The following is a 26258-nucleotide window of genomic DNA, read 5'->3' on the forward strand; positions in this document are numbered from 1 at the left end:
CGGACGGGTCCATGTGAGAGAGAAAATGGTCAACCAAGACAATACAAAGATCGGTGTTGGCGCGGTTGCGGTGTTCGGTACTGCACTTTTGGCTTACTTGTTGTACAAACAGTGGAAGAAGAGAAAAGATGGTATATTTATTTCTACGTGAAGTCGTTTTCATACTGTGTAGAATTGTTAACCTGAATGTTATGGTCTCTGATAGCCGAGGTGCTGTCAAGGTTAAAATAGGCGACGGTCGGTTAGTACCAGCCCGAGGTCGTTGACCAACTACAAAATACATCACTGGTTTTGTGAATATTTTTTCAACACGGAAGTTAAATGTGTTTGGCCAGCGATTAAACGTCGCTTACGATCTCAAACAGGTCTCGTATTACAGCTGTATTATACTTCAAGGCGAGACCCCATCTTTAGATCATAGATGCATGCATATGATGGACAATGAAAGTTTTGATGCCAGCAAATGAACAATTGGCAGACTGATGCAGGTTTTTACCTTGACCAACAAAATTAGGAGTCTACAAGACCCCACTTACTAATTTCTAGGCTCCTTACAAGAGTGTCCTGTAAAGTGATGAAATGATGTAGCAGACTTAATGAATGATTATTTCTATTACATATATGATATACCAGTACATATATTCTATGTTTATTTCTTGTCATGAATTTTGAACAGTGTAAATTATTTGGGACACAGTATATGTATATTTCGGTGTCCATTCTGTACATTTGTGTGTATTGGATGCACATTTCAGCGTTGTGTAAACTCTGCTGATGTCGTCTTTTCCATTTTCGAAACTGTATTACCACACACCACTAATTGTGTTCTTGTGTATGAATATTTTGTTCTGAAGAAGCCCGAGTCACATATGATATCAGATATAGGTAAATCATTATGTGTGAAATGTTTTGGAACAGACATTATATATTCGTTCAACATAAACATATGATAAACATATAAACCCTTTGTTCCTCTTTTTATTTCAAAGTGGTGAAGTACATACTGGCTAGCGAACAGTTATAGCCAATGCATCAGTATCACACATGCGCAGTTCCGGTCAATTACAATTCTGGAACATTTTTCCCCACGGTATATGACAACAATATAAAGGACAGCAACAGAAAATTCTTCACAGTAAGTAACATGAGAGAAAAATTAAAGGTAAAGTTATGAACCCTATAAACATTTTTTAACTTAGTCGGGGGGATGTCCCACTACCTATATAATAACAAGTTCATATTCGCATGTCATTAATTGTTTCATTCCCTGTCAATCTACTGTAAAAGAAACACTCAAATAGTCACACAATCAATTATTCGAGGTTACTGTATGATATAGATATATATTATTTCACGAATGGCATGAGAAATTCTAAATGGCAATAACTGCCACAAAACATCATCGGCAGCAGTGAATGGGCTGAACACATCTGTGAATAGCTAATTAAGTATCATAATTAATTCTGTTTCATTAATTTAATGAACAGCGAAGTAATTTTGTAAATACCGCTAAAATATTGCGATAACTGTTCGGTAGCCAGTACATGAATTCAGAATGTTGACTGATTTGGTGGGATATTTTATTTAGCCTCATTATTGTCAATTTTTGTACTAACTTATCAGTTAGAAGTTTCTGCATGAAGGTTAGACAAGAGATGTTATTTTGATATTTGGATGCAATGGTCACAGAAGTGGAGGTATTGTGGATCAAGTATTTACCTCGGAATGTAAATGTTGAGTTTGAAATTGATTGCTTGGTATGTATGTGACAAATTGATATCACAAAAATAATGATAAGAAAATGAGAGAAAAAAAACTTACTTAGGACTTAAGATACGCTTACTTGTGACAGAGGGTAAAAATGACCAGATAGCAATCATTGGAGTGGTATTAGCTCTAGAACTATTGTAAGTCTGTGTTTAACCATGGTTACCAACATCTTGGTGATGAGATCACTTGGTAGGTTATGTCCCTGGTACCGGTCATTTATAGCTATCATGATATATATAAATATATATGTCCGTTTCCTATTACATGCTTTTTAAAAAATAGGATGGGTGTGTAAATTTTATCTTCTTGTTTTCACTCTTCTTTTTTTTTTGTTTTTAGTAGCACCAGGTGGGCACCTGAGAATGTCTTCAGGGAGACCATATCATGTTGTTACAATGCCTTATGATCAAACTGAAAGATTTTTATATCAAATTATTATTCATGTTATATATTTGCAGGTTTTGTCAGTGAGAGCCGATTATGCAATCCATTTTAGCCCTACGTTCACTGAAAAACATACTTGATTTGGATGAAAATGAAAGTTGAAATGCACTCCCGTCATGATTTTGACTTGGTTAAAAAAAGGTTTAGGGGATTAAGATAGGGTCGGTCGGGTAACCGGAAACTGATATTTTTTTATTTTTTGGGGGAGGGGCTTTACACCTATAGGACAGTGACGTGATGTTACATGGTCAGTGAACACTGGTAGAAGTGATCCTGTGTGTTGTTGATGTGATAATCTACAAATACAGTAAAGAGCAGGAAAAATGAATTGATGTCATGATTTGATGATCAAATAAAAATGTGCAACTTTCCATTCATAACTTCAAGTCTTCTCATGATGACATAGTACTAGCCATTATGGAAATCCATACACCCTTTGCTAAATATTGATCGAATAATCGGTCAATCGATTGAATTCACTTGCATGTGCAAGTATCAATGGTTTCAGGAGACGAATCAATATTCATAAAAGATGAAGCTTCAAATTAAACTTTAGAAAGTGTGTTTCTGATTTCTTTTGTCACAGATATTGTCAGTATTGGAATTATGGGTTGTTCTTAAGATAACGTTGGCTTTTAAAAGTGAAGGACATATTTATAGTTGTTCATGAAGTTAACAATTGTTCTCATGCATCCCAAAACCCACAGGAAAAAGAATCGAAACACAGATGTGCACCAGGAAATAACCTTGATTGTCTTGATCGTAGTATTGATCAGTGCCTCTTTCATTTTCACAAGTTATGACTTTGTCTCTGTCTCTGTTATAAATTTTTAGGTTGGATTTACTATTACAATTAATTATTGTTCAGTTACTGAGCAAGTGTTATCAATCTGCATGTTTGGGAAGGTTATTAGTGATGTATTCTTACCTGCAAAGCATATTATTTTCCATATGTGGAAGCCATGGTGGCTGAGTGGGTTAGGCAGTTGACTTTGTGTGCTGGCGATTAGGTGCCTGACTCTGAGGGTTTGGGTTCGAATCCCGGATGGGACTCAACCCAACAACCGTACAAGAATCTGTACTTCACCAAGAAAGTGTAATCCCAAATATGACATTTTATTTTCCCTTTTCGTCTAGCCCTACTGCAATGCTAAAGTCCAAAATGAATCAAGCCCATCTCACCTTTGGTCTTTTTCAATTTAAATGGAGTTTTTGTTTCCATCATGACTATATGTTTAAAGGGATTAAGTCTTCCCTCTGGACTGCTACTAACTGATTATGATTAAACTTAGTGTTTTTATTTAAACTGTAAAGTAGGTTAGTTGGTTGTTGTTTAACGCCGCACTCAGCAGTATTCCAGCCATATGGTGGCGGTCTGTAAATAATCAAATCTGGACCAGACAATCCCATGATCAAAATCATGAGCATTGATCTATGCAATTGGGATACGATGACATGTGTCAACCAAGTCAGCAAGTCTGACCACCCAATCCTGTTAGACCAATTGTAAACTGTGAAGAGTTGAAAGAGTTCCGTCGATTAAAAAGCAAAAGGGGTAACTATCCCAAGTCCAGGGAATGCCCTCCACCCTGTAAAGATATATTTCCATATGACTGTTTGGGAAATAAAAACAATTTTGTCAGATGTGTTTATGAATGGAGGAAGACTGCTGGAGGGATAAGCTGTATATTTGTGTTCTCGAGTTATTCCAGTGGTTTATTCTCCCATAGTTTGTGCCCAACTGAAAGTTCAGGTCACTGGAAATGCCAGCACAGTGCATAGAATCCATGCACATTTTTGTGATTGTTATCAACACAGACCTCCCTTGTGGTATTTGTTCAGTAATCATTGTCTGAGTTGTTAAAGTATCTTCAAAAGATGGTTTTGTCCAGAATTACATTAAAAGTAATAACGATTGAATTACTCCAGATTTAGATAGACTGCTCGTGAAGTTCTATATTTTAAGTCAGACCATGACATCAAAGTATCAGTGACTCATACTGAAAATGTTTAAAAAAAACTTAAATGAGCAATTGAAGTTTGGTGTTATTTATCATAGTGAATATGCAATTATCAAGCTAGGCAGGATAGTAGACAATACTCTTATGTGTTTAATTTGACACTATTGTGGTCACTCCGGTCATTGCCATGATAATCAACACTGTCTAAATGGCCAAAATATCTTAGAATATTTTTTGTTATTGTTTCACTGAATGTAATGAATAATACATCAACTGTGGGCTTGTTATTGTATTTGTTGCCCAATATTTTTGTGATATGTATCATATTTGCCCCATGGTGGAATCGTTAGAGTCCTATATTTGATGGAAGCTCAAGTCTCTCAGATCTGCAAAACATGCCACTTTCACCTTCGTTCCATCAGTAACACCCGTCCCTATCTCTCAGTGGATGCTACCCATGCCTTGGTCAGAGCCCTCATAACCTCAAGATTGGATTATTGCAACAGTGTATTGTTTGGCATTCCTCAGAAACTCTGTGACAGACTCCAGAAAATCCAAAACACTTCTGCCCGCATCATTTATCGGCACCCTAAACACCGCAAATCAAGCCAGTACTGAAGGACCTCACTGGTTGCCCATCAAAGCTAGGATCGAGCATAAGATACTGTGTCTGACCTACAAAGCCAAGCATGGTCTTGCTCCCCAGTACTTGTCTAACATGTTGTCATCATACTCCAGTTCACGCAATCTTCGTTCCAACAGCCAGGATTTGCTCACTGTGCCCAGCTTCAGACTGAAAACGTTTGGACAGCACTCTTTCACCTATGCAGCCCCTACTCTCTGGAACTCTCTTCCTTATGACCTCAAAACTATTGACTATTTCGACTTGTTCAAGTCCAAACTTAAAACCTACTTCTTCCAGCAGTATCTACCTTAATGTGCTCTAGTATTATTTCTGTATATATGTACATACTTGACTCTGTAGCGCCTTGAGCATGTCTGTCGAGGTGGATTGGGCGCACACATAAATATGCATTATTATTATCATATTATTATTATATTTTATATTAACTGAATACACTGAATGTGCTTTGTCTTTGAATAGGTCTGTGGAAACTCAAACTGATGGAATCTTGTTGGTTGAAATTTTAACTGGTATAAAAGTTAACCTGTAAAGTTATAACCCATGTGCTTTTATTGTGCTGATACATGATAACATAAAAGACAAATCCTCCATATGTTTACTACAAGCCCTGAGTTTGAGGACACCTGTAAGAATACCATTTGGCTAACAGGCTAGTGTTACTTTTATCTGATTAGTGATTTTGCAGTATACAGATGGCATTTTAATGATTTAATCGACTTTTGGTGGACCATTCTTTTGTTACCTCTACAAAAATTTGAAATAAATGTTTATTTCATTTCAAATGATATAAGTTAGAAAATATATGGATCAAAGTATACACGCTCCAACCCAAACAGGGCCCCTGTAGTTATTGGAATGCTAAGATGATGGAGCCAGCTTTGGCTTGTTGCTGGGTGATGCTGGCACTTAGGCTCACAGCCAGATGGTGGAAGCTAAATGCTGACATATTACACACTGTGCACATGTGCTTGTGATGTTAGTGTTGGTTAAACACAGTAGATGGGAAGTAAGTAGGCTGATACAACCCCCTGTGGATATAAGTTAGACTAAAACTTAGTCTCTGAAAATATATGACTTTAGAAACTTGCAACTACATTTAATTTGAAAAGGAGCCCCAGCAGAGATTCAGAACCTGTTGAAAGTCTAGACTTGCTTCATTTAGGGCACTAGTCAGTGTTACAGTGTGGAATGGGGAGGAAGATATACTGTTCAGGGACTGCATGACAGATTAGTGTGTTTTGTTGGAGCTTCATCGAGATCGCATATTTACAGGGAAACTAGGCCCTGTGGTGATTCTGGGGTAATAGTACAGTTTCCATTACCCTACACATGTCATCAGAGATGTGTGAATGGATTTATGAGGGAGATTCATTTTCTTGGTCAAAGTCATCATAGCCTGATAGCATGGAGCTCATCATTGGTTTGACCCTGTTGACTAGTCCAGCCTTGTCTATTTATAGGCTGTTGTGATATCACTAGAAAAATAGTGCCTTCAATATAAGAAAGAAATCAACAAGCAAATGTTTTTAATCCCTCGCTCACCACTTTCCTTGTCTGATATTTTACATTGTATGTGTCAATCAGTATTGTAGTTAATGATCCTCAAAGTTACTCAGAGGTAATTTCAAAGTGTCACTGAGCGATTTTCCAGTCAGTAAAGATTTGTGTAATTGCAATATAGGAGTATATTTAAGAAACAATTTTTTGTTGAATTAAGAAAAGCAGCAACCTTCTAATAATTTATTATTAAAGTCTTACAGGAAAAATATATTTTGACGTATTCTGACATACATCTGTACTTTTAAGTTAAGTACATGTTTATATCATTAAAATTCAAGCATCAATTTCATTATGCAGAAAATATATTTGAAAACAACATATATATTTTTCGTAGTTTAGTTGATATGCACATCAAGTACCTAACGCATGCATGGTTGATGAAGTGTAAGCAGGCTTGGTGTTTATTACCAGGTGGAAGGCCACTAGTGTGCACTGCAGGAAAGTAATAGTACGTAATACTAGATTGCTCTGAGGCCAGCCTGGGACAGAGGCTGCAGGGCGTGATGTTGATACAACAGAAACACATAATGTTCTCACAAACATACATGTGTCTGATGAAATAGAGCAACCATGTATCTCTGCCTGATATTACTGGAAAAAAGGTTATTTGTGTGTTTGGGTATACAGCTGAGAAACTGGCATTTGTCCTTTAGGCCAGACCAATTTTATTTCTTGTATTACAGATTTTTGTACTCAGAAAACCTAAAGGCAGGAGGGGAAAAAATAAAAAATAAAAATCACCAGTCAAAGTAATGTTCCTTTTAAATACTAAAAGTATTTTATTTTTGGCAATAATCGAAGTGTATATGGGGCAAAAAATACAATCAAAACATTTCTCTTTGTAAGTTTACATTTTTGGCAAATAAAAAAACAAGAGGATTTTATTTTTATAGCGAGTGAAATTAATATTTTTTTTCTTGAAAAAATATGACCGGCGGATCTGTAAAACAAGAAATAAAATTGGTCTGGCCTTATGTGGAGCCTAAATCCTCAATGGTTTGATGTATATGCATAGGGCTACAAATGAAACCATCATCTTTGACAATATTCTAGTAAACATCATGTAACATATTATATTTGGGATTAAACCTTCTCAGTAAAGTACAGATTCTAGAACTTTTGTTGGGTTGAGTCTTATCTGGGCTTCAAACCCACACCCTCAGTCAGGCACCAAATCGCCAGCACACAAAGTCACTTGCCTAACCCGCTCAGCCACCACTGCTTCCACAGCTTCCAGTAATAATAGATATCATTCTGACATCCCTCCCCTACTCTCCTGTGGCACAAATAACTGCAGTAATGCTGATGAAGTGAAGCAGTGAAGTTCTTACCAAGTATTTAGATGGGATTCAAACCATCTGAGGATGCCATTTTGAAAAAGCTAGTAATGGCTTTAATTTAGCTGACATATCAAGCTGTGTATTCTAGTGGTGTGACGATTCATCGATACGCATCGATACATTGACCCATGGGCTGCTGATACAGTGAATCGATACAAAGTTTTACATTGTCGTATATCCCAATATGATACTTCAAATGAGCAACGGTACATCGATGATGAACTTTGAATATTGCCGAATCTAGATATCTGTCAAGAAAAAAGACTTACTTTTGTTTGATGATTAAAATATTTGCTCATTTATTTTCCCTTCATGAGTAAAAGTTTTCTTGGAAATTCTTGCGTCAAGAACTGTGTCAGACATAGTGCTCACATGTTATTATCATTCACAAAGTCTGTGTATAAACTGAATTATTTCGTTTCCGTATGAACATTGAAAAACGCTGGTGGAATTTGATGAAATACTTTAAAATGGTTTTGTTTTGATATTCAGGTGTTTTGTAGTTGGTGTTAGAATTAAATAGTTTAGTACCGTGATGCGTATCATATCATCACCCTTATATCGGGATTCCTATCGTATCGCAGCTTCAGTGCACGATACTTTGGCAATATATCGTCAAGACTAAAATTTTAGCATCGTGATGTATCATATCGCAGGTTGTATGCCAATACCAGCACCAGTGTATTCATATCCAGTTGAGTTGCACTATTTTCATGTTAACTTAGTACATGCTTAAGTCACTCTAATATATTTTCAGAAGAATCAAATGGTGGAAATGGTGACACAGTTGGAGGTGATTATCCAGTGGTTCGTAAGAGGACATCCAATAGGGGGCGTAATGGAAGATTTGTATCTGACCCTGGGAGGATGTTTTCCTCCACAGACCGAGTCATGCCCGTTCCCTCGGGAGCCACTGACAACATGGAGGGCATCTTCAAGAGACATTCAACAGGGGCCAGGATATCTCAGATTCCAAAACCAGCTAACAGTGGCTCCAAAGTAAATGAGGCAAAAAGACAAGTCAAGAGTTCAGATAGGGAAAATGTTGTATCACCCAAACTCACGGAGCCAGACATTATCCCATCCATCGAGAAACAAACCCAGAAAGAACCACCAAAACAGGAAGTAAAAGATGAACGTTATGAAGATGCCAGGGAAAAGAAGAAAAACAGTAAAAGGAAAGCTGAAGAACAAGCAGGTTCAGTGTCGGATGTTTCAACACCTGAATTGTCATCATCACCATCAAAAAGTAAAAAAATACCAGTCAAGATGCCAGCTGCTTCTACCAAAGAACCTACACAGCAACCAGTTAAACCTACTGTGGTGGAGGCCAGCCAGGGCACAGAACAGTCATTACCATCTCAGTCTGGAGAGGCTGGAGCCAACGAGGGAGGAGCAGGTGAAGCTATGGCTGTACCAGTTGATCCTCAACTGGAAGATCAATCTGTGATGTTGACCGGGGACTCCGAAGGCAGTGATATTGGAGCAGGTGATACCTTAGCAGAGGACTATCAGTTTGTGAGCAAGACTGGGATTACACTATCTCCATCTTCATCAGCTGATTCTTCTCCTGCCAAGTCGCCACTTAAAACTGATAAGAAACAAGACAATGTTAGTGAAAAAGCTGAGGCAAAACCTACAGAAGCTTCCAGTCAAGCGTCTGAAAAGTCAAAGAGTTCAGAATCTACCAGTACCAAGCAGACATCATCAGAGTCTATGGAGGGTGAACTTGATTCTGAGATGATCACCAGAGCCATTCTACAAGTACAGAAGACACCCAGCACTGTGGACAAGAAGGTCATCAAGGTTCTGGTGGATCTCCTGAAAGTCCCGGAGCAGAAGTTGCTGCTGACTGGACTGGAATCAATTGTTAGATGTGCAGCTTTCTCAGCTAATCAGGTAATTTCCAAGATTCATTTAACAATTTTTAGAATGTACTTTCAGGGTTTTACCTTGACTCACAAACATGGGGGTGCCGAGGACCCCCAATTATTTGTTTTAGGGGTTCTTGCAGGCAATATGAGGGTCCTGTAAAGTAACAGTGTAGAGAACTGTACGTTTTGATAATTTCTTTAGAACCTGGAATGAATTATTGATCATGTTGACTGGTGGATAAAATGATGCACATGACTGTTCTGAAAGAAACAACCAAACACTTAGCAAAGTCATAGATGTGTTGTCGGCACAATGAATAATATTGTGCGTCTCGCAGTAGGGAGTGATTTTTTTTCTGCATCCATTCCTTACATTTATGCGTACTGGCCGCACATTTACGCGTCAAGTAAAACCCTGTTCTTTGGTTCTGGTGTATTCATGGAATGTTTATTCTACAATGATTTTAGAAGATTCTCAGTTTTGATTGGTCAGTCAGAGGTTTCAGATCACTATAACCACCTCTGATTTAAACAACTGATTTCATGGCTGCATCTCAACAGGAGCTCAAATATATAGATACTTCCTCAATCATTCTTGATAGGCATTTTAACTTACAGATAATAAAAGGTTACAAACGGTAAGTTGGGACTATAGACAACTAGTGGTGTTCCAATTAATTGAAATAATCGAAGATTGGTCGCAGTGGCCAAACGACCAAGCAATCGATCACATTTTCTCATAATCGAACACAAACGATTTTGGAACCGCTGTAATAGAGTTTGAAATACTTGATGATGGAACATATCTAGGACGTTGTCAGGGCCGGAAAACGTGTTTAATTCTTAGAAAACTCACTTCACTTTCTGAAAAGTCATGACTGAATATTTCTTGAAGAATCTGGGAAGTTTATGTTACACTGGAACTGAATCATTTTACACTGGATGTGAAATTTGCAAATGTAATTTGTGCAGTTTCTAAAAAACAAAACAAAGAACAACAGAGAACCAAATGGTTTTTTCTTTATACGTATCTGCAACTACAACCTGAATAGGAAAATCTAAAAAATAACGCTAACCAAGTTTTTCGATGATTGGTCGTTGGTATTGAACCAATCATCAATTATGAGATTTCAACCAATTCCCAACACTATACACAACTATGATTATAATGAAATAGGACTGCTTTTAGTTCGTCTTAACCATAGTGCATTACACCCATTTCGACTAAAATATACAGCAAGTGGCCAGGACTGGTTTGCTATATCCGTAGTTTAACATACCACTTTTTCAAATTTCGGGCTAAAAATACTAAAGAAATGGATGAAGTAGCTATGGAACCAACTTGTATTCAATGAATCGAACCATATTCATTGTCACTAGAATTGTATATTGATGTTGTTGTTGTTTCTAAAAAGAGTGTGTTTTACTTGAATTTATCTCCTATTTATCAAAGCCACATATGCAAAATATCCAAGCCATGCAAGATAATAGTCAAAACTTGTATTCCTGATTTGACATTAATGTTGTCACTGATCATTGTCATTAAAAATTTATACTCTTAACATGGTCAAATCATGTAAAAAATATATTTTCTTGTTATATGACTGAATATAATGAATAAAACATCAGTGGGTGACTTGTGGTGGTCTTGAAAATATTTGTATTTGTTGCCCTGTACTTGTGATATGTATTATATTCACCTCAAAGCAGCCATAGTAAAAATCATGTTTGTTCATATACTGCGTTTTCATGTGTTTTCATTGTAGAGGCAAGCCTTGATATAAACTCATGGTATGCATTCAAAGATGCCAAATAAGTTACCATTGATAGATAAATTGGGAAAAAATGGTTATTGGGTTTATTGTATGATATATCTTTTGAAGTTTTTATTTTGATAAACATACTAAATCCAGAAGTATTTACACATTGCATTCAACCTGTTCAGTACAATGATATAAAGCTACTAAACATTAAAGCCTTCCTCGTTCAGTGGTGATCTTCCTGATGTCATGGTAGTCAGTGAAATACAGTCCCCTCAACAGAGTTATTGTAACTAATAATGTTTTAATTTGAAGTTTATATGGCTTTTCCATTGGACAAATGCTGATCACATAGCCATAAATCTGACGTTCTTAACGATACATTTTGCCATTCATACGTTTATCAAGAGAGTGCATTGTTGAAGTGACGTAAAATCTGACATACAACTTTCACATTCCTTGGGAAACCCCTGGGTATAACAAGCATCAATAAATACAGAAGTGTTGTTTCAGATAACTTGGACTCTTTAATTTTGAACTTAATGTGTTAGCATAAATAGGATTAAGTCAGATAGATTGATCCCTGTTTCTGAAAAATATTTTATGATTGACCGTGGGTAAGCTACAAAGTTCATAGTTTGGCCCTCACTCTGTGAAGGTTCATGCTCCAAGGAACTCACACAAAGTGAAATCAGTTGTTAAATAACAAATGCGATACTCTGTTAGAGATGTTGAAATGTCCTAACTATTTGTTTGTTAGAAACAGCAGCACCTGATGGTTGATGATATATGATAATAGAAAACTGTCACCCAACCCACAGTCACACCTAAAACATAAATACCCATGTGTGAAGAAGACTGGCAATTGTTTCATGATTTTCATCGGAGATTATTTGTGTTGGAAGTAAATAAACAGAAGTATAACATCAAGCAGAAATAAAGTTTCGAAATGAATGTTAGCGTTGCAAATTACAAAATTGTGTGTTTCTGTAGTGACATTATTGATCATCTTCACTTCATATATCTACTTTGCTTTCTGATCTGCCAAAACTATTTCAGCTTACCACAGGCTAATACAGTCAGCTCTCGTTAATCCGACACTCATTAATCCGACAATCACGTTAATCCGACAAAAAAATAGGGAACCATTTAAAACAGTGATAATTACTCTCGTTAATCCGACATTCTCGCATTCCGACTCCGACACACCAATCTAGCAACCGATCATTGTAAATACATTGTAAAAACATTCGTTAATCCGACAATCAACACAGCCGGTCGGATGATCCGACCGTATACAAACATCACACATGCCTTACTGGCTGCTTAACACCCACGTCAGTGAACATCACACTTGTTAATTAGGAACACAGGATAATTAATTGAGGCGATTTAATCAAGAAATAACAGTAGAGCGAGCTGTATAAAATGTTTACAACCGACATGAGTTTTCATCACAAGACACTTTTGCTGAGCAGAAGTTTGATGTGAAGATTGGACGATCAACCGTATCTGACATCCTGAAGCAGTCTGCTTAGTGGTTGAGCGTCTCTACGACTGATTCCAATGCTTCAAGCTATCTGAGGCCAAAACATCGTTGAACACTTTGCAAACATTTCTGACACACCACTTAGACGTGTTTGATGTTAATGACCATCAAAGACTTTTTCAAGTTATAAATTATATATGTTATGATACACGCCTGATTGTACATTAGACGTCCACATGTTATTATGGAATTAGTTGTATGGAAACTGTAACATATTCAACATCCGGGTCATAATGGCAGCTGATATGCGGTAAAAACAAACCTGAGTTTTGTGCCAATGTGGTCATGAAATAGATATGAAACTGTTCGCTTATGTGATTATATATGTATGTTATGCCATCTATGAATGTTAAAATGAAAACAAGTATGTATTGTTAGTATTTCTTATTTCTGTGAATATTTTTACATACGATGAAGATAACTAGATCTACCATTTCTGATATGCAACAGCAACATCATGACGTAATCATTGACATTTAGTAAACATTGATATTTTCACACAAAGTTACATTAATCCGATATGTGTTACTACTGTTTCATTTATATCCGACATTTTCGTTAATCCGACATATATCTACTAAATCTGCACTGAACCACAAGTGTCGGATTAATCTTGACTTAAGAAAATTGTGAAAAATTTCTTCTTCAGTAGTTTTTTTTTACATGCTTATAAATCATTGATATCAGATCTTATTGTTAATCTCCTTAAATGTCAATGTTAGAAAGAGTTATTACGTATACCTACAGATTTCCAAAGATGTTTTATCAGTAAAGACAGTGAACTTGGTTGATTCAGTACATGTTAACAGTTAGGTGTGAAAACAGTGATGAGATGACAACATATTTTTATAAATAACATAAACATTTTCACCCCATCTATGAATACCATGTGTCAACTGAATTCAATATGTCAGCTGCATTATTGAAACAGACTGTCTATGGTATTGAAATGTACTAAGAATCTGTAATGTGAGTTTTCTTAGGTTGGTAATTGCTATACATGGCGACAATATGAATGAATGGTATTCTTTGTTGATTTACCCAAGTGTCCACTGCGTCAACAACACTCAGCCTTATATTTGTCAGATAAACAGTAAATGAACCTCCTACATTTCTAAATGACTGGTTCGAAAAATAACTTTGTTGGTTTATCATCCGGACGTCAAACAGGGAGCATGTCAAACTTCAAATGTTTAGCAGGTAAGACGGAGCCCATGAAATCCAATATTAGGATCAATTTGATGTTGAAGGATTCAGGTGAATAAATTAGCAAAAGAGGCTGATTGTGTGTGAATATCTGGGATACAGTGTAAGAGGTGTTTTGCAATTACATTGTGTAATCGTATCGATTTGTCAACTTCACCTTGCAAAGCAGTTTTATATTTTCTTAGCAAACAGAAATGCTTGATGTTAGAACTAGTGATAGGCGTGTGTCGACCCCAGTGTACCGGAGTGTTCTGATGCAGGGCTTGGATATTTTGTTAAAAAAATATGTCACCTTATCATTGCTTATGGAAAAATGCCATAATGTTTTATGACCTGAACAAATATTTGAAGAGGAATGATTGTGCTCTGGAAAGAACTGAAATTTCTTTATTGACGACTCGGTACATGTCGATGTGGGCTTGAAAAATGAGGTTTTTGAATGCTTCCAATTCCTTTCTTCAGATTCAGGGTAAACTGGGTCACTGTGAGCATTCAATGTCTTACTAGTTAAAATATTTGTGATATTCTTTTTACAAATTTAATTAACTGTTTTGCATTACCCACATTAATTGTGCATGTAATTGAATCACCTTATAATTGTGGTCAATAAGTTTCAACTTCTATTTTCACATTTCTACGCAACTGATCTGCTACAGGGGTGCCATCTGTCTAATGGTAAAAGTTGTAGTCTACACTGAAGTGTCGTTGGTTGGTTGGTTGTTGTTTAACGCCGCACTCAGCAATATTCCAGCTATATGGTAGCAGTCTGTAAATAATCAAGTCTGGACCAGTGATCCAGTGATCAACATCATGAGCATCGATCTGCACAGTTGGGAACCGATGACCTGTATCAACCCAGTCAGCGAGCCTGACCACCCGATCCCGTTAGTCACCTCTTATGACAAGCATGGGTTGCTGAAGGCCGATTCTAACCTGTATCTTTATGGGTACCACACGGAAGTGTCACATAACCTTCATCAAATTTAAAAGTCTCAGACTTGTTCATGTCATGTCGTGAGTGATAGGGTTGTGTATTGGCAGATACGCACCACGGCAGAGGTGTACGGTCTTAGAATCATTTATCTGAAAAAAGTATTGTTTTATTGTTTATTGACCTGTTTACACAAGACTAGCAATGTTGTGGTGCATATATGAAACGAAACACAGGATTACTGATACTCCATCCATTAAATACCATTCAGTACTCTAAATGTACTCTTAAGGTTTTTCAGTACTCCTATATTGAAAAAATAAGGAGTACGTACTCCTGATGTTGAAAAATTATCTGGAGCCCTGATTTATAAATGTGTTTATTTTCTGTTGTTATTAGCATATGATGCAATGATAATCCAGTGATGTGATAAATATGCATAAATGTAGATAAAACAAATATTTCTGTATATATTAATTATTATAAAAATGTAATTTCATAACGAGCTTTGCCCAAGGTGGTACGATTCCTTTCTGTAGACTTTTGAGTCTCGCATACAGTGTTTGCCCTTAACCCTGAAAAGATGCAGGCTTTAAGGACCAAGAACCATAAAAAAAGTTGTGGTTCCTGATCAGAATGTGTAGGCCCTATAATTTAATTTGGAAATAATACTCTTAGTTATTGAGGATGAAAAAGCTGTCCACCTTAAGGACCTGCAGAAAACAAAAGCTATGGGACCGAGTGGTTTTCAGTCGGCGTCAGGCCTAAAGAACGATGTTACATTCGAACACTGCTCTCATACACCAGATGCTCCAAATTCTCTCTCTGGAGTTTGAGACAACAGGGATCGACAGTATATACCTGTAAATGTTTCAAAGATCCATTTCCCTCTACCATGAATACAAAAACTATATTGTAACCTTAATGGGTCAGGAATTGGCCCCTTGACATGTTCTGAGTGTAAAATGTGTCCTGACGTCACGTAAAGTTAAACAAGTGTAGCTTTTCCTCCTGGTGCATCAGGAACATCACTCTTTACGTGTACAACTTACAAAAAGCAGCGGTTGTCCTTGTCTCACCGGATTGTCATCCTCAAGGATCATTAACACAGACATGTGATCACACAACCAGTGTCCTTCTCAATTGTGTAAGTTTGATTTTGAGACAGCCCCCAATCATGAAGTCAAATATTTTCAGAAAGCCCTGCGGGAGAACAGGTGCCCTGAAGAATTGTTGCGACTTCTCCAGGTGCATAGTAAAGCTGTCGTTGGTGGGACTGCGATCACTGAGAGCATTCTGGTGGCCACTAACAACGCTATCATGAACCTATCAATGGATGTGGCCAATCAAGCGAAGTTAGAGGTGAGATTCATGCAATTGGTGGTTATGAGTAATACTTTTTTGAGTTAATTATGTTTTATGAAATGGTAGATATGGAAATATCTTTGTGCTTTGTCTATAACTGTGGCTCAATGATGTATTATACATAGCAATACTTGTACCAGGCTATAACCATTGTATCATACTAGATTAAGTGGCATTCATACAAAACTATATGATCGCACAATATAATGATATTATAAGGACATCCATGTTATTTATATTATTTGTTGAGATATTTATTTCTGATGGTATGTACAATAGTTCCTAAGCCATTGTTAGTTTGACTAACACAAATTTTATTCATAGACTTTCATATGAGCGTTAACTTTCAAAGGTGAAACGTCCCATTAATATGACAGGTGTCAAATTTCAATGTGTGTTGATCTTTGTTAAGATATTTGTCATCATGATCATAACAAAATGCATAATTTGGCTAGATAATTTGGATGGATAATTCTGGTTATGACTCAGGTTTTGATGTTTCAGCTGAAATTTATTTTTAATAACTCATATTTGACATTTTGATCACAGGAGTGTCTAAGGGACCATGACGTAAAAATTCATGTGTGAATTATTTTTGAAAATGTCAGCTACATATTTTAAAGAACATTAGAGAACATTAGCTCTGATAGAGGTGGAGATAAGCAACAAACGTGTCTCCTGTCCTTTGATGTGTGTCTGTCTTGCTGAGTGGTGTGAGCTTCTTCCTCAACTGTAAATATTATCTTCGGGATAACAACAGGATGCTAGACGGTGGATAGAAAAAAATAGGAAACAAACGTAGAGTACCGGTACACTTAACTTGTACTTAGTAAACTTGTCGGTTGTGGGAATTGTAGGTTCTGTAGGTGATGTCTGCTTGATCATATGTTTAGAAAGATTTATCATAAGTTGTGAAACAGTCGTATATCAGCTGTTTGTGGTACTTTCATAAGTGATTTCAAGGGCTCTGACAGGTGAGATCTTTTAATTATTAGATTGTTTTCACAAATATTTGCTGCATAGGAGCAGTTTTCCTTATGGTATAATCTGCATACAAAGAGTGAGTGAGTGTGTTTGTTTTGGTCATTGTTAGCAATATTCCAGCAATATCACGTCTGGGGACACCAGAAATGGTGCAGGATAGAGAGGAAATGTCTCAAGTCTGTATGAATTTGTCCGAGTTGTGTTGTAAAAACAGTGGTATACACACTCTGTTGACTCTCTCCTTAGGTGGATGGTGCAGTATGTGTGTCCATTATATTTACAGATAAGAAAAAAAGAACATGAAAAATATTTGACCTCTCCACACAAGATGTATGGTGTACTGTTTTTGTAATATTTGCTTGTTCATAATTGTGAAGCAGTTTTCTTTTAATAATTGTTTGCTCTCATATTATTATGATCAACATTTGTTGGTGTATTAGGTATTTTTAAAGTGTTTTTTTGCTCTGATGGAGGAGCGAAGAATTTATTGCTAGCTCCGTATTTTAATTGTGAGGTAGCTTTCAATGAGTGAGTGAATGATTGCTTGTTCCCATCTTGCATGGGTAGGATGGTCATGCTATCAGCCATTGGTTTATATGATCAGGCCTGATTACCAGGTGGATTCTCGTTGATGCAGTGGGTGGAATGGTCATGCTATCAGCCATTGGTTTATATGATCAGGCCTGATTACCAGGTGGATTCTCGTTGATGAAGTGGGTAGGATGGTCATGCTGTCAGCCATTGGTTTATACGATCAGGCCTGATTACCAGGTGGATTCTCGTTGATGCAGTAGGTGGGCTGGTCATGCAATCAGCCATTGATTTATATGATCAGGCCTGATTACCAGGTGGATTCTGGGCAATGCAATGGGAAGGATATGAAAAAAGGCAGATTAAGTGGTATAACTAATTGTATGCAGGCACCAAATGTCTCCATAATGAAGGGCCATGTGAATTTTCATTTTTCTTCCCCAGGCCAATGACCCAAGCCCCTTTGCAATCTCAGTGAGTGAGTGATGGGTACCAGTTTGATTTTTGGCTGCATTTAGCAGTATTCTAACAATGTCACTTTAAGGGATCCAGAAATTGTAATTCTCCTCATATTTTACCAATATTGGGAGGAGAAACTGGGTCTCCAATGTGACTATCAAACGCCTTAGCCACAAGGCTATCCCGCTGTTTCCTTGTGATCTGAAGAATTCATGGTATTGGTGTAATAATGACAAGAAATTTGTGAATGAATAGGACATCAGCTGAAAATCTGAAGATTTTAGAGAGGGATGTTAGGCAAATTATGGGATTAATGTCAGTGATGTGATAGAGGTAGTATTCTTGAATTATGTATAGATAACAACACAGGGGTTCGAATAACTGTTTGGACAATAATTTTTGAAAATAAAAATCTAGACTTTTGCAATCGTAGATTGTTTTTATATGTAATAATTAAGAAATATTTCAAATTTGAACGAAATCGGTGAAGAAATGAATATTTTAGAAAATTCATTACATAAAATACACAAGGGGTGACACTCGCAATGCTAAAAACCTGATCGAAAACCGGACAGCCCGAATATTTTATGTGCGGTTCAATGAAACCTTACGTTTTTCACAAAATATTGTTTTGAACTTGTAGTTATTTCTTTTACCTTTCTGCTGTGGATAGTAATAACAAATATTGCTTGATATCTGTGGTTAATACACAGTTGACTCATTCCCAACAATGTTCCAGGTGTGTATTCCGATACTCGTTGACCTGGTGATGCATGAAGGGATGTCGTCCAACGTGAAGCTATCTTCCCTACAACCACTGACCAACCTGTCCACCACGTCCACCTACCACGGCCAGTACACGCGTGCAGTACAGCAGCTGTACGATCTCCTCGATGTCGGCAACAGGGTGGTCCGAATCCAGGCAATCAAGCTGCTTGTCAACCTCTCCTGTAACTCAGAGATGGTCAAACATCTGCTTGCCGCCAAGGTAATCCAGCCATTGATTTCAGGATGTTTTACATTTGTTGAATGTTCTAGGTGTGGATTCCAACATTTCTGGCTGATTTTTATATGTGGTGTTTGAAAATTATCAGTGAAGTGAGATTGTCAGATATACACTGGTACTAACTGAACTAGGTTTCCCAATTTTCCCAGTTTTTAATGAATCCCTTAATCATCACAGGATCCTGTCATGCTTAAGAAACACATCTTCCTACAGTGAGGCCACTCGCTGACAGTGTGTCCTGATGGTTTGGTTTGTTGTTTAACTCTGCACTCAGCAATATTCCAGCCATATGGCGGCAGTCTGTAAATAATAAAGTCTGGACCAGACAGTGATCAACAACATGAGCATCAATCTACGCAATTGGGACACCAATGTGTCAACCAACACAAAGTGTTTAGGGGTTGTCAGACTTGAAACAAACCTTTGGCATCTGAAGGTGTTATGTTTGTTGTTTAACGCCGCACTCAGCAATATTCCAGCTATATAACGACGGTCTGAAAATAATAGAATCTGAACCAGACAATCCAGTGACGAACAGCAAGGGATACGATGACATGTGTAAACCAAGTCAGCGAGCCTGACCACCTGATCCCGTTAGTCGCCTCTTACGACAAACATGGGTTGCTGAAGATCAATTCTAACCCGGATCTTCACGGGTACCTGATTCTCTCCCACTAGGGATTCCAAGCAGAGTACCATATATGGTTGTAGATAAGCTGATATCTTAGATAAGCCGAGGTCCCAACTTGAAACTTAAAGTTTGTATCGAAATAACAACCTATGTACATCTTCTGATCATGATCAGTCTTTGAAAGTAGAATTTCAATAAATACTTATGGAATAGCACAGTGTAACAACTGGATTAACATATCTAGTGATAAAATATGTTCAGTGCACAGCTGGACTTATGTTTGTTGTCTAGTTTATTAATTTTACTGAAAGTTGCATTCAGTAATGCTTTTAGTATCACCAGCCTGATGTAAGACATTATTTATCTTTTTTAAGAGTATTTACCTTTGTTGGTGGCATTTCTCAAATCATTATTTTTTTAATGTTACCATCCCGTTACAACAGGAGATTCTAAGTACATTTTTTAAATTTTTGCTTTTATGGAAATGGAAATAAATGTATATAGCAACGACTTGTACTTTATGAGTGTGATGTTTTGATACATATTCTTCGAAATGAAAAAAGTTGTTATCCAGAAAGTTTGTCAAAATCTAGGACATGGTTCATGACTTTTTCCAATTAATATGTTTGTATAGGACACCTGTCTTTTAACGTTACAGTTATGGAAAGAACGCTGTGCCATTCATTGTTAATTTTTAAACACTACTTCATGATTCATTGGCAGGCACCTACATGTATGATGTCACTCCTGGAAAAGACAGCCGATCCCAACATGTCTCTGCGATTAATCACGCTGCTGGCCAATATAGTTTCAACCGCACAGAAAGAAGACGTCACATCCTCGTCCCTACCCCCTGACGACAAAGCAGCATCCCCGGAAACTATGTACTCTGCCATATTTGGTGTGAACAATCTGAGTCAGATTAGGAGCAAGGTGTACCCCCTGACGAGGCACGACTCTGAGGACATCTCCCAGCAAGCAGCTAGGCTGTATAAAAGTCTCCCCAGCTGTTGATCGATGAAAAAACGTCTGTGTGTTTAATGCACACGCCTCACTGTCTACTCAGCTGTATGTTTTGGGGAAAAGTGTGCAGTATTCACATTAAAATATGACAGTCAAAATGAAATTACGACATGCCGGTTACTGTGTTATTTCAATCATGATATCTTGGGGACATGGCACACAATAGCCATTAACAAAAGTGTGACATTGAGACTGTGTGAAAAGGTTTTCTCAAATACCAATGACACTTAAAAAAGGGATGCTTGAACATATGACTGATTTGGAAGTGATGTGGTGTAACAGTCTGAAACTTCAGTCACTAGTCTGAAGCGCATGTCAAATAAGATTTTTTTTGGTTTAGAAAGATCATTTAATTATAGGCCATACCGGTATATCAGTAAGTATATTATGACTCAAGTCTACTGAAAATATTTCGTTTTATATTAAGTTTTATATCAGTAAGTATACTATCGCTCGAGTCTACTGAAACTGTTGCCAAGGGCAAGAATTTTCACATATTTGGGGCACAGATATTAGCATTATTAATGGATATCAATATTTAGATGAGTGTGAACAGCTGATACCTTTTTGATGTAGTGTCTGTTCTCTAAAGTTTTGAACATTATATATGGTGTTTCAACAAAAGAGGATTTGTGAATGAAGTGTTCAATTTGTCTTTTGCAAATGATAGTACATTCAGGTTTCTCGTCTTTGAGAAGTGTTAACTTGAAAATAATAACTACTGTATATTGCCATGTCTATTTTTTAGTATGTAGAAACAAGGGGTTTTAAACACGGGATGAATTTTGTACTTGGAAGGGTATCATGATACCTATTTTCACAGCATTATCGCATAAATTTAGTCACACTTTGAACATTAATATTTCATATTTTTTAATTGTCCATGAAAAGATCAACATTTTTTATTCTCAAAGATTAAAAAGTTCCAATGTCCCATCTTTGTGCATGAAAAAATAATCATTTATAACTCTCATAACACCCAAAAACATGATACAATTGCAAAATGTAAACGATACATATATTACATAAACTTATTTAAACCGATACTTTCAAAACTAAATATTGATACAGTTTTGAATGTATCAATAATTGTATCGTCTTAGAAAAAGTATTGATATATCATAGCATCCCTACAACAACAGGAACCCTGTATAATCTGCTTCAGTCTGGATTGTATAGTATCCTGGGTATAACTTAGCGTTGATTTTGAAGGTAAATATAGGGGGTCATGTTATGGCTATGGTTATAACAAATAGTGATATATGGTAATATTTTAATATTTTTAGACTTTATATAATTTAGATATCATTTTATTTAGATGCCCTGTTGAAACCAATAAATCAAAAACTGTGGAAGGGGTGAAAGAAACTCCTTTGCCAGAGAATGTAGTTGTTTTGATATGTTTTAAATAGTGTGAATGTGATTACGATGTAGGGAGCATGTGCTTGCCAAGCTTGTGAACAAATGACGTTGGGAGTGAACCATATTGAGTGTGTGCATGTGATAGGAATTGTACATATACTTCTCAGTTAGTGTTGCTTGTGTTGTGGAACATAAACTGGGCTTCTCTGACCACACCTGTTGACGATATCTCTGTTTCAGTGAAGTAGATGAAGATCTGTATGGTACTTCACAAATCAGTCCATTGACTCACTAGAGATTGAGACAAACAGTGATTTGAAATGTTTTGGTAGTCAATGAAACAACTACTAGCTATAACGTGAGCTTATTTGTTCAGAGCTGTACACAAAGGCTTTTTATCATCCATGTATTCTATGAGGTTGGAAGACAAGAAGGAGAACAGAAAAAAAAATATGTGGCAGTCTCTCTCTTAAAGCCCTCTAGAATATTTGTGTTGGTTTATTTATTTTTGGTTTAACACCACACTCCGCAATATTCCAGCTATATGGCCACAGTCGGTAAATAATCGAGTCTAGACCAGACAATCAATTGAGCATGAGCATCAATCTACGCATTTGAGATATAATACGTGTCAGCGAGTCCTACCTCCCAATCCCGCTAGTCGCCTCTGGCATAAGTACAGTTTTGTTTTGGGTGAGATTTATCAAATTATTAATTATATTGTCATCTGGTTCAGTTGATACAAGCACAGCGGTCAGGGATACAAGAAACTGCTTACAAATTGCAACATTTAATGATATCTTTGAGGGGAGTCTGTCGGTATATTTATCATTCTCTTTTGATCTTCAGCATCACTGGTTCATTTGTTATAAAAACATAACTTTGTGCTACAACAAATTCCTTTGTTTTTGATACTACTTTCTCATCTGGGAACATAGTTTTTATACACAATTTTTGTCAGTAATAAGCACTGATGATTTGAAGTTGGACAGAGTTTAGAAAATTTTGAGGTCTGGTTAACTGTATGAATATCTTCTACACATCATGAAATGTTTGAAAATATTCTGATAAACTGCATGAGTCATGATAATCCATTGTTGAAATGGTTTGAATTTTGTGCTTGTGTGTGATGCAGCTGTGTTTGAAAGTACCCAATGTGTCTTAACTTGTCAAGTTGTTGGAATTTGTCATTTAAAATGGTGCTTGTGAAAGAAATGGCAAATTTTGTGATTTACCTGATGCAATTCCATGTGAAGTTAAGTCATGTGTTGGTACCCTATTTACAGTAGTATAATTTACTCAAGTTAAAGCATGGAGTGTTTAATCTCGCTACATCAAAGCCACTGATGCATTCTGGTCAAGCTTTAATCATTTTGAGTGTTCCTTTAGATAGATTACAGTGTTAATGACATCATTTTCCCATTCCTTCTGGCTTGGTATTCAGAATTACTGAACCATATTTTTATAATTTCAGGGTATAAAATATTTAAGAAATTAAGTAATAGGATGTTCTTAGTGTAGTAGTTTGAGCCATAGTGCCTAGCAGGATGACAGGTCTTCAGAGAAACAAATCCTTAATTTACCTTCAACAAACTGATAATTATCCTGTACTTTTAACTTTTATTTTATTTTATTTTTGAAAAAAAAAAATAATTAATTTTATGATGACAGTCTCATGAAAAAGGAAGTATACAGCAATAACTGAGTAAAATTTTCAGCATTTTTATAAATTTCAATATCATTTTGATTAAACAAGTTAAAACTTTGAAGTGTTAAAATTGAAGCTTCATATGGTTAACCAAGCAATAAAGGAATGACATTTGTTGGTGTCACACTAGTCTGTCAACTTATTCAAAAGTTCTCTTTCTAGTCTAGCCTTGTAAGTATGTCTCGATTTATCCTGTGTTTCTGCATAGCGATTCTCTATTTCCGGCACTGCATACTGGGCACCTGTTACTGTCAGAAAACATCATAAATCATGATCATGAAGTTCCTATAAATATACTTCAAATGTAGAAGATGTTATCATGATACTGCTAACACTGTGGCAGAAATATTATAAAACATACTTGTAGCCTGAAAGTCACACTGAAAAACTCAGGTGTTTGTTTCACTATTCTAAACTTGCTTTCACTGAGGCATGCATGGGATGTGATAGATTAGTTGAGTGTCTTGTGACTAATGGATTGATCAGTCATTTTGAAACTTATTGTGAAGGGAAAAGATACACCATAATGAAACAGTTAATGAATTCCACTATTTATAGTAAGCTTGAAATCCAATTATATTGAAAAAATAACGTGCTCACTTCTTTGGAACAGTTATATTCGATAGTTTGTGTGCAGTGAAATATTCTAATAAACCACTACACCACGGAGGCGGGTCCATAAACGCTTCAAGGAGGGGCAAGAAGTAACCCTGATCCATCAATATACAAGATAGACAAGACAGACAATATAGAAGTTGTTATCCAAAACAGGTTTCATGTCCTCATCAAGTCAGAACTCCATGTTTAACAACCTCTTGAATAACTCTCTAACCAATGACCGACTGCAGTAATTCCTGTGACTATATACTTAGTGTCTTGGCCAAGTTTGGAGTTACAGATCTGTGGACTGAAGTATTTCTATTGTATATTGCCAATACTGACCACTGTATCCATCTATGCATTAGAGTTTTGCATTTTGTTGAATAAACTATTTTGATGATGATAATACTTTTTTCAGTAGTTGGTTGGTTGGTTTGTTGTTTAACGTCGCACTCAGCAATATTGAAGCTGTATGGCGGCGGTCTGTAAATAATCAAGTCTGGACCAGACAATCCGGTGATCAACAGCATGAGGATCAATCTATGCAACTGGGATACAATGATGTGTCAACCAAGTCAGCTAGCCTGACCACCCGATCCCGTTAGTCGCCTCTTACGATAAGCATGGGTTTCTGAAGACCAATTCTAACCAGGATCTTCACGGAAGTTTTTCAGTATATTTAGTTGGTATAGTAATGCAAATGATACAAACACTGTGTTGAAGCTGAAGGACCCTAAGTAAAGTAGTTAAAGTTATCCCAGGTTCCACACAACTGAGAAATAATTTGGCATACATCTACCCACATGGTGAAAGAATAACTTTACTTGTCAAACAAACAAATGACACAATGAAATAAAGAACCCTACTTTTTATGTTTGATAACTATTGGCATGTTTTGCATTCACCACATGCTGGGAAGAATGAATATTGAAGGAGAGATTCCTTTATTGTTACTGTCTCATATGTCCATGTTGGTTAATAGATCGTGGGGGTGGGGGTGGTTGATTGATGATTTTTATGGAGAAGCATGTACAATGTGAGTGACCCTGCTAAAATGTATGTACAAAGTGACCCCCATGTCATGTACAAAATTAGTAACCCCTCCTCCCTTCCCATTTTTTTTAAGCATATTTTATTAATATTATTATGTACAAAATCCCCCAAAAAAAAAAAAAAATATATATAATATATAATAAAAATGGGTGATTCCCTTAAACACACACTTGTAAATTATGCACGGTCCCTTATATCCGTTAACCAGTACACACACTGGATTGGTAAACAAGTCTCGCGACTTATATACTCAACAAAAAAGGAAACTTCTCACTTGGAGAAATGAATTATGTTGAAAATGGGTAGTACAAGGTATGGGAGAATACCATAATGGCCAGGGCTAACTTGACTCATCAGCCCATTTCAACTGTGGTGAACAAGCAAAGGTGTATGCAAGACGCTCTTTCTTGTGACGGCGTGTGTGGCGTCATGTGACCACAATTTCATGTGCCTAACCACTGACAGGTGTGTAGAATTTTGTTGGTGATCAGTAAA

General features: G+C 36.6%; 1 protein-coding gene and 1 long non-coding RNA gene across 2 annotated transcripts; one reads left to right on the top strand and one right to left on the bottom strand.

Moving 5' to 3' along the window:
- LOC124289046 lies at positions 1 to 22016 on the top strand. Its single transcript, XM_046725638.1, has 5 exons — positions 1 to 131; positions 8479 to 9620; positions 16239 to 16403; positions 19120 to 19368; positions 20741 to 22016. Exons 1-5 carry the CDS (start codon positions 26 to 28, stop codon positions 21029 to 21031), a joined length of 1953 nt encoding a protein of 650 aa, XP_046581594.1. The 5' UTR covers positions 1 to 25; the 3' UTR covers positions 21032 to 22016.
- LOC124289047 lies at positions 13155 to 24950 on the bottom strand. Its single transcript, XR_006901575.1, has 3 exons — positions 24838 to 24950; positions 13972 to 13976; positions 13155 to 13166 (listed from the first exon to the last, which is right to left on the bottom strand). It is a non-coding gene; the product is annotated as an uncharacterized LOC124289047 (long non-coding RNA).
- Between the last annotated feature and the right edge of the window lie 1308 nt (positions 24951 to 26258).

Source organism: Haliotis rubra, unplaced genomic scaffold, assembly GCF_003918875.1.
Source record: "Haliotis rubra isolate DU_JTF1 unplaced genomic scaffold, ASM391887v1 Scf430, whole genome shotgun sequence".
Taxonomy (NCBI): domain Eukaryota; kingdom Metazoa; phylum Mollusca; class Gastropoda; order Lepetellida; family Haliotidae; genus Haliotis; species Haliotis rubra.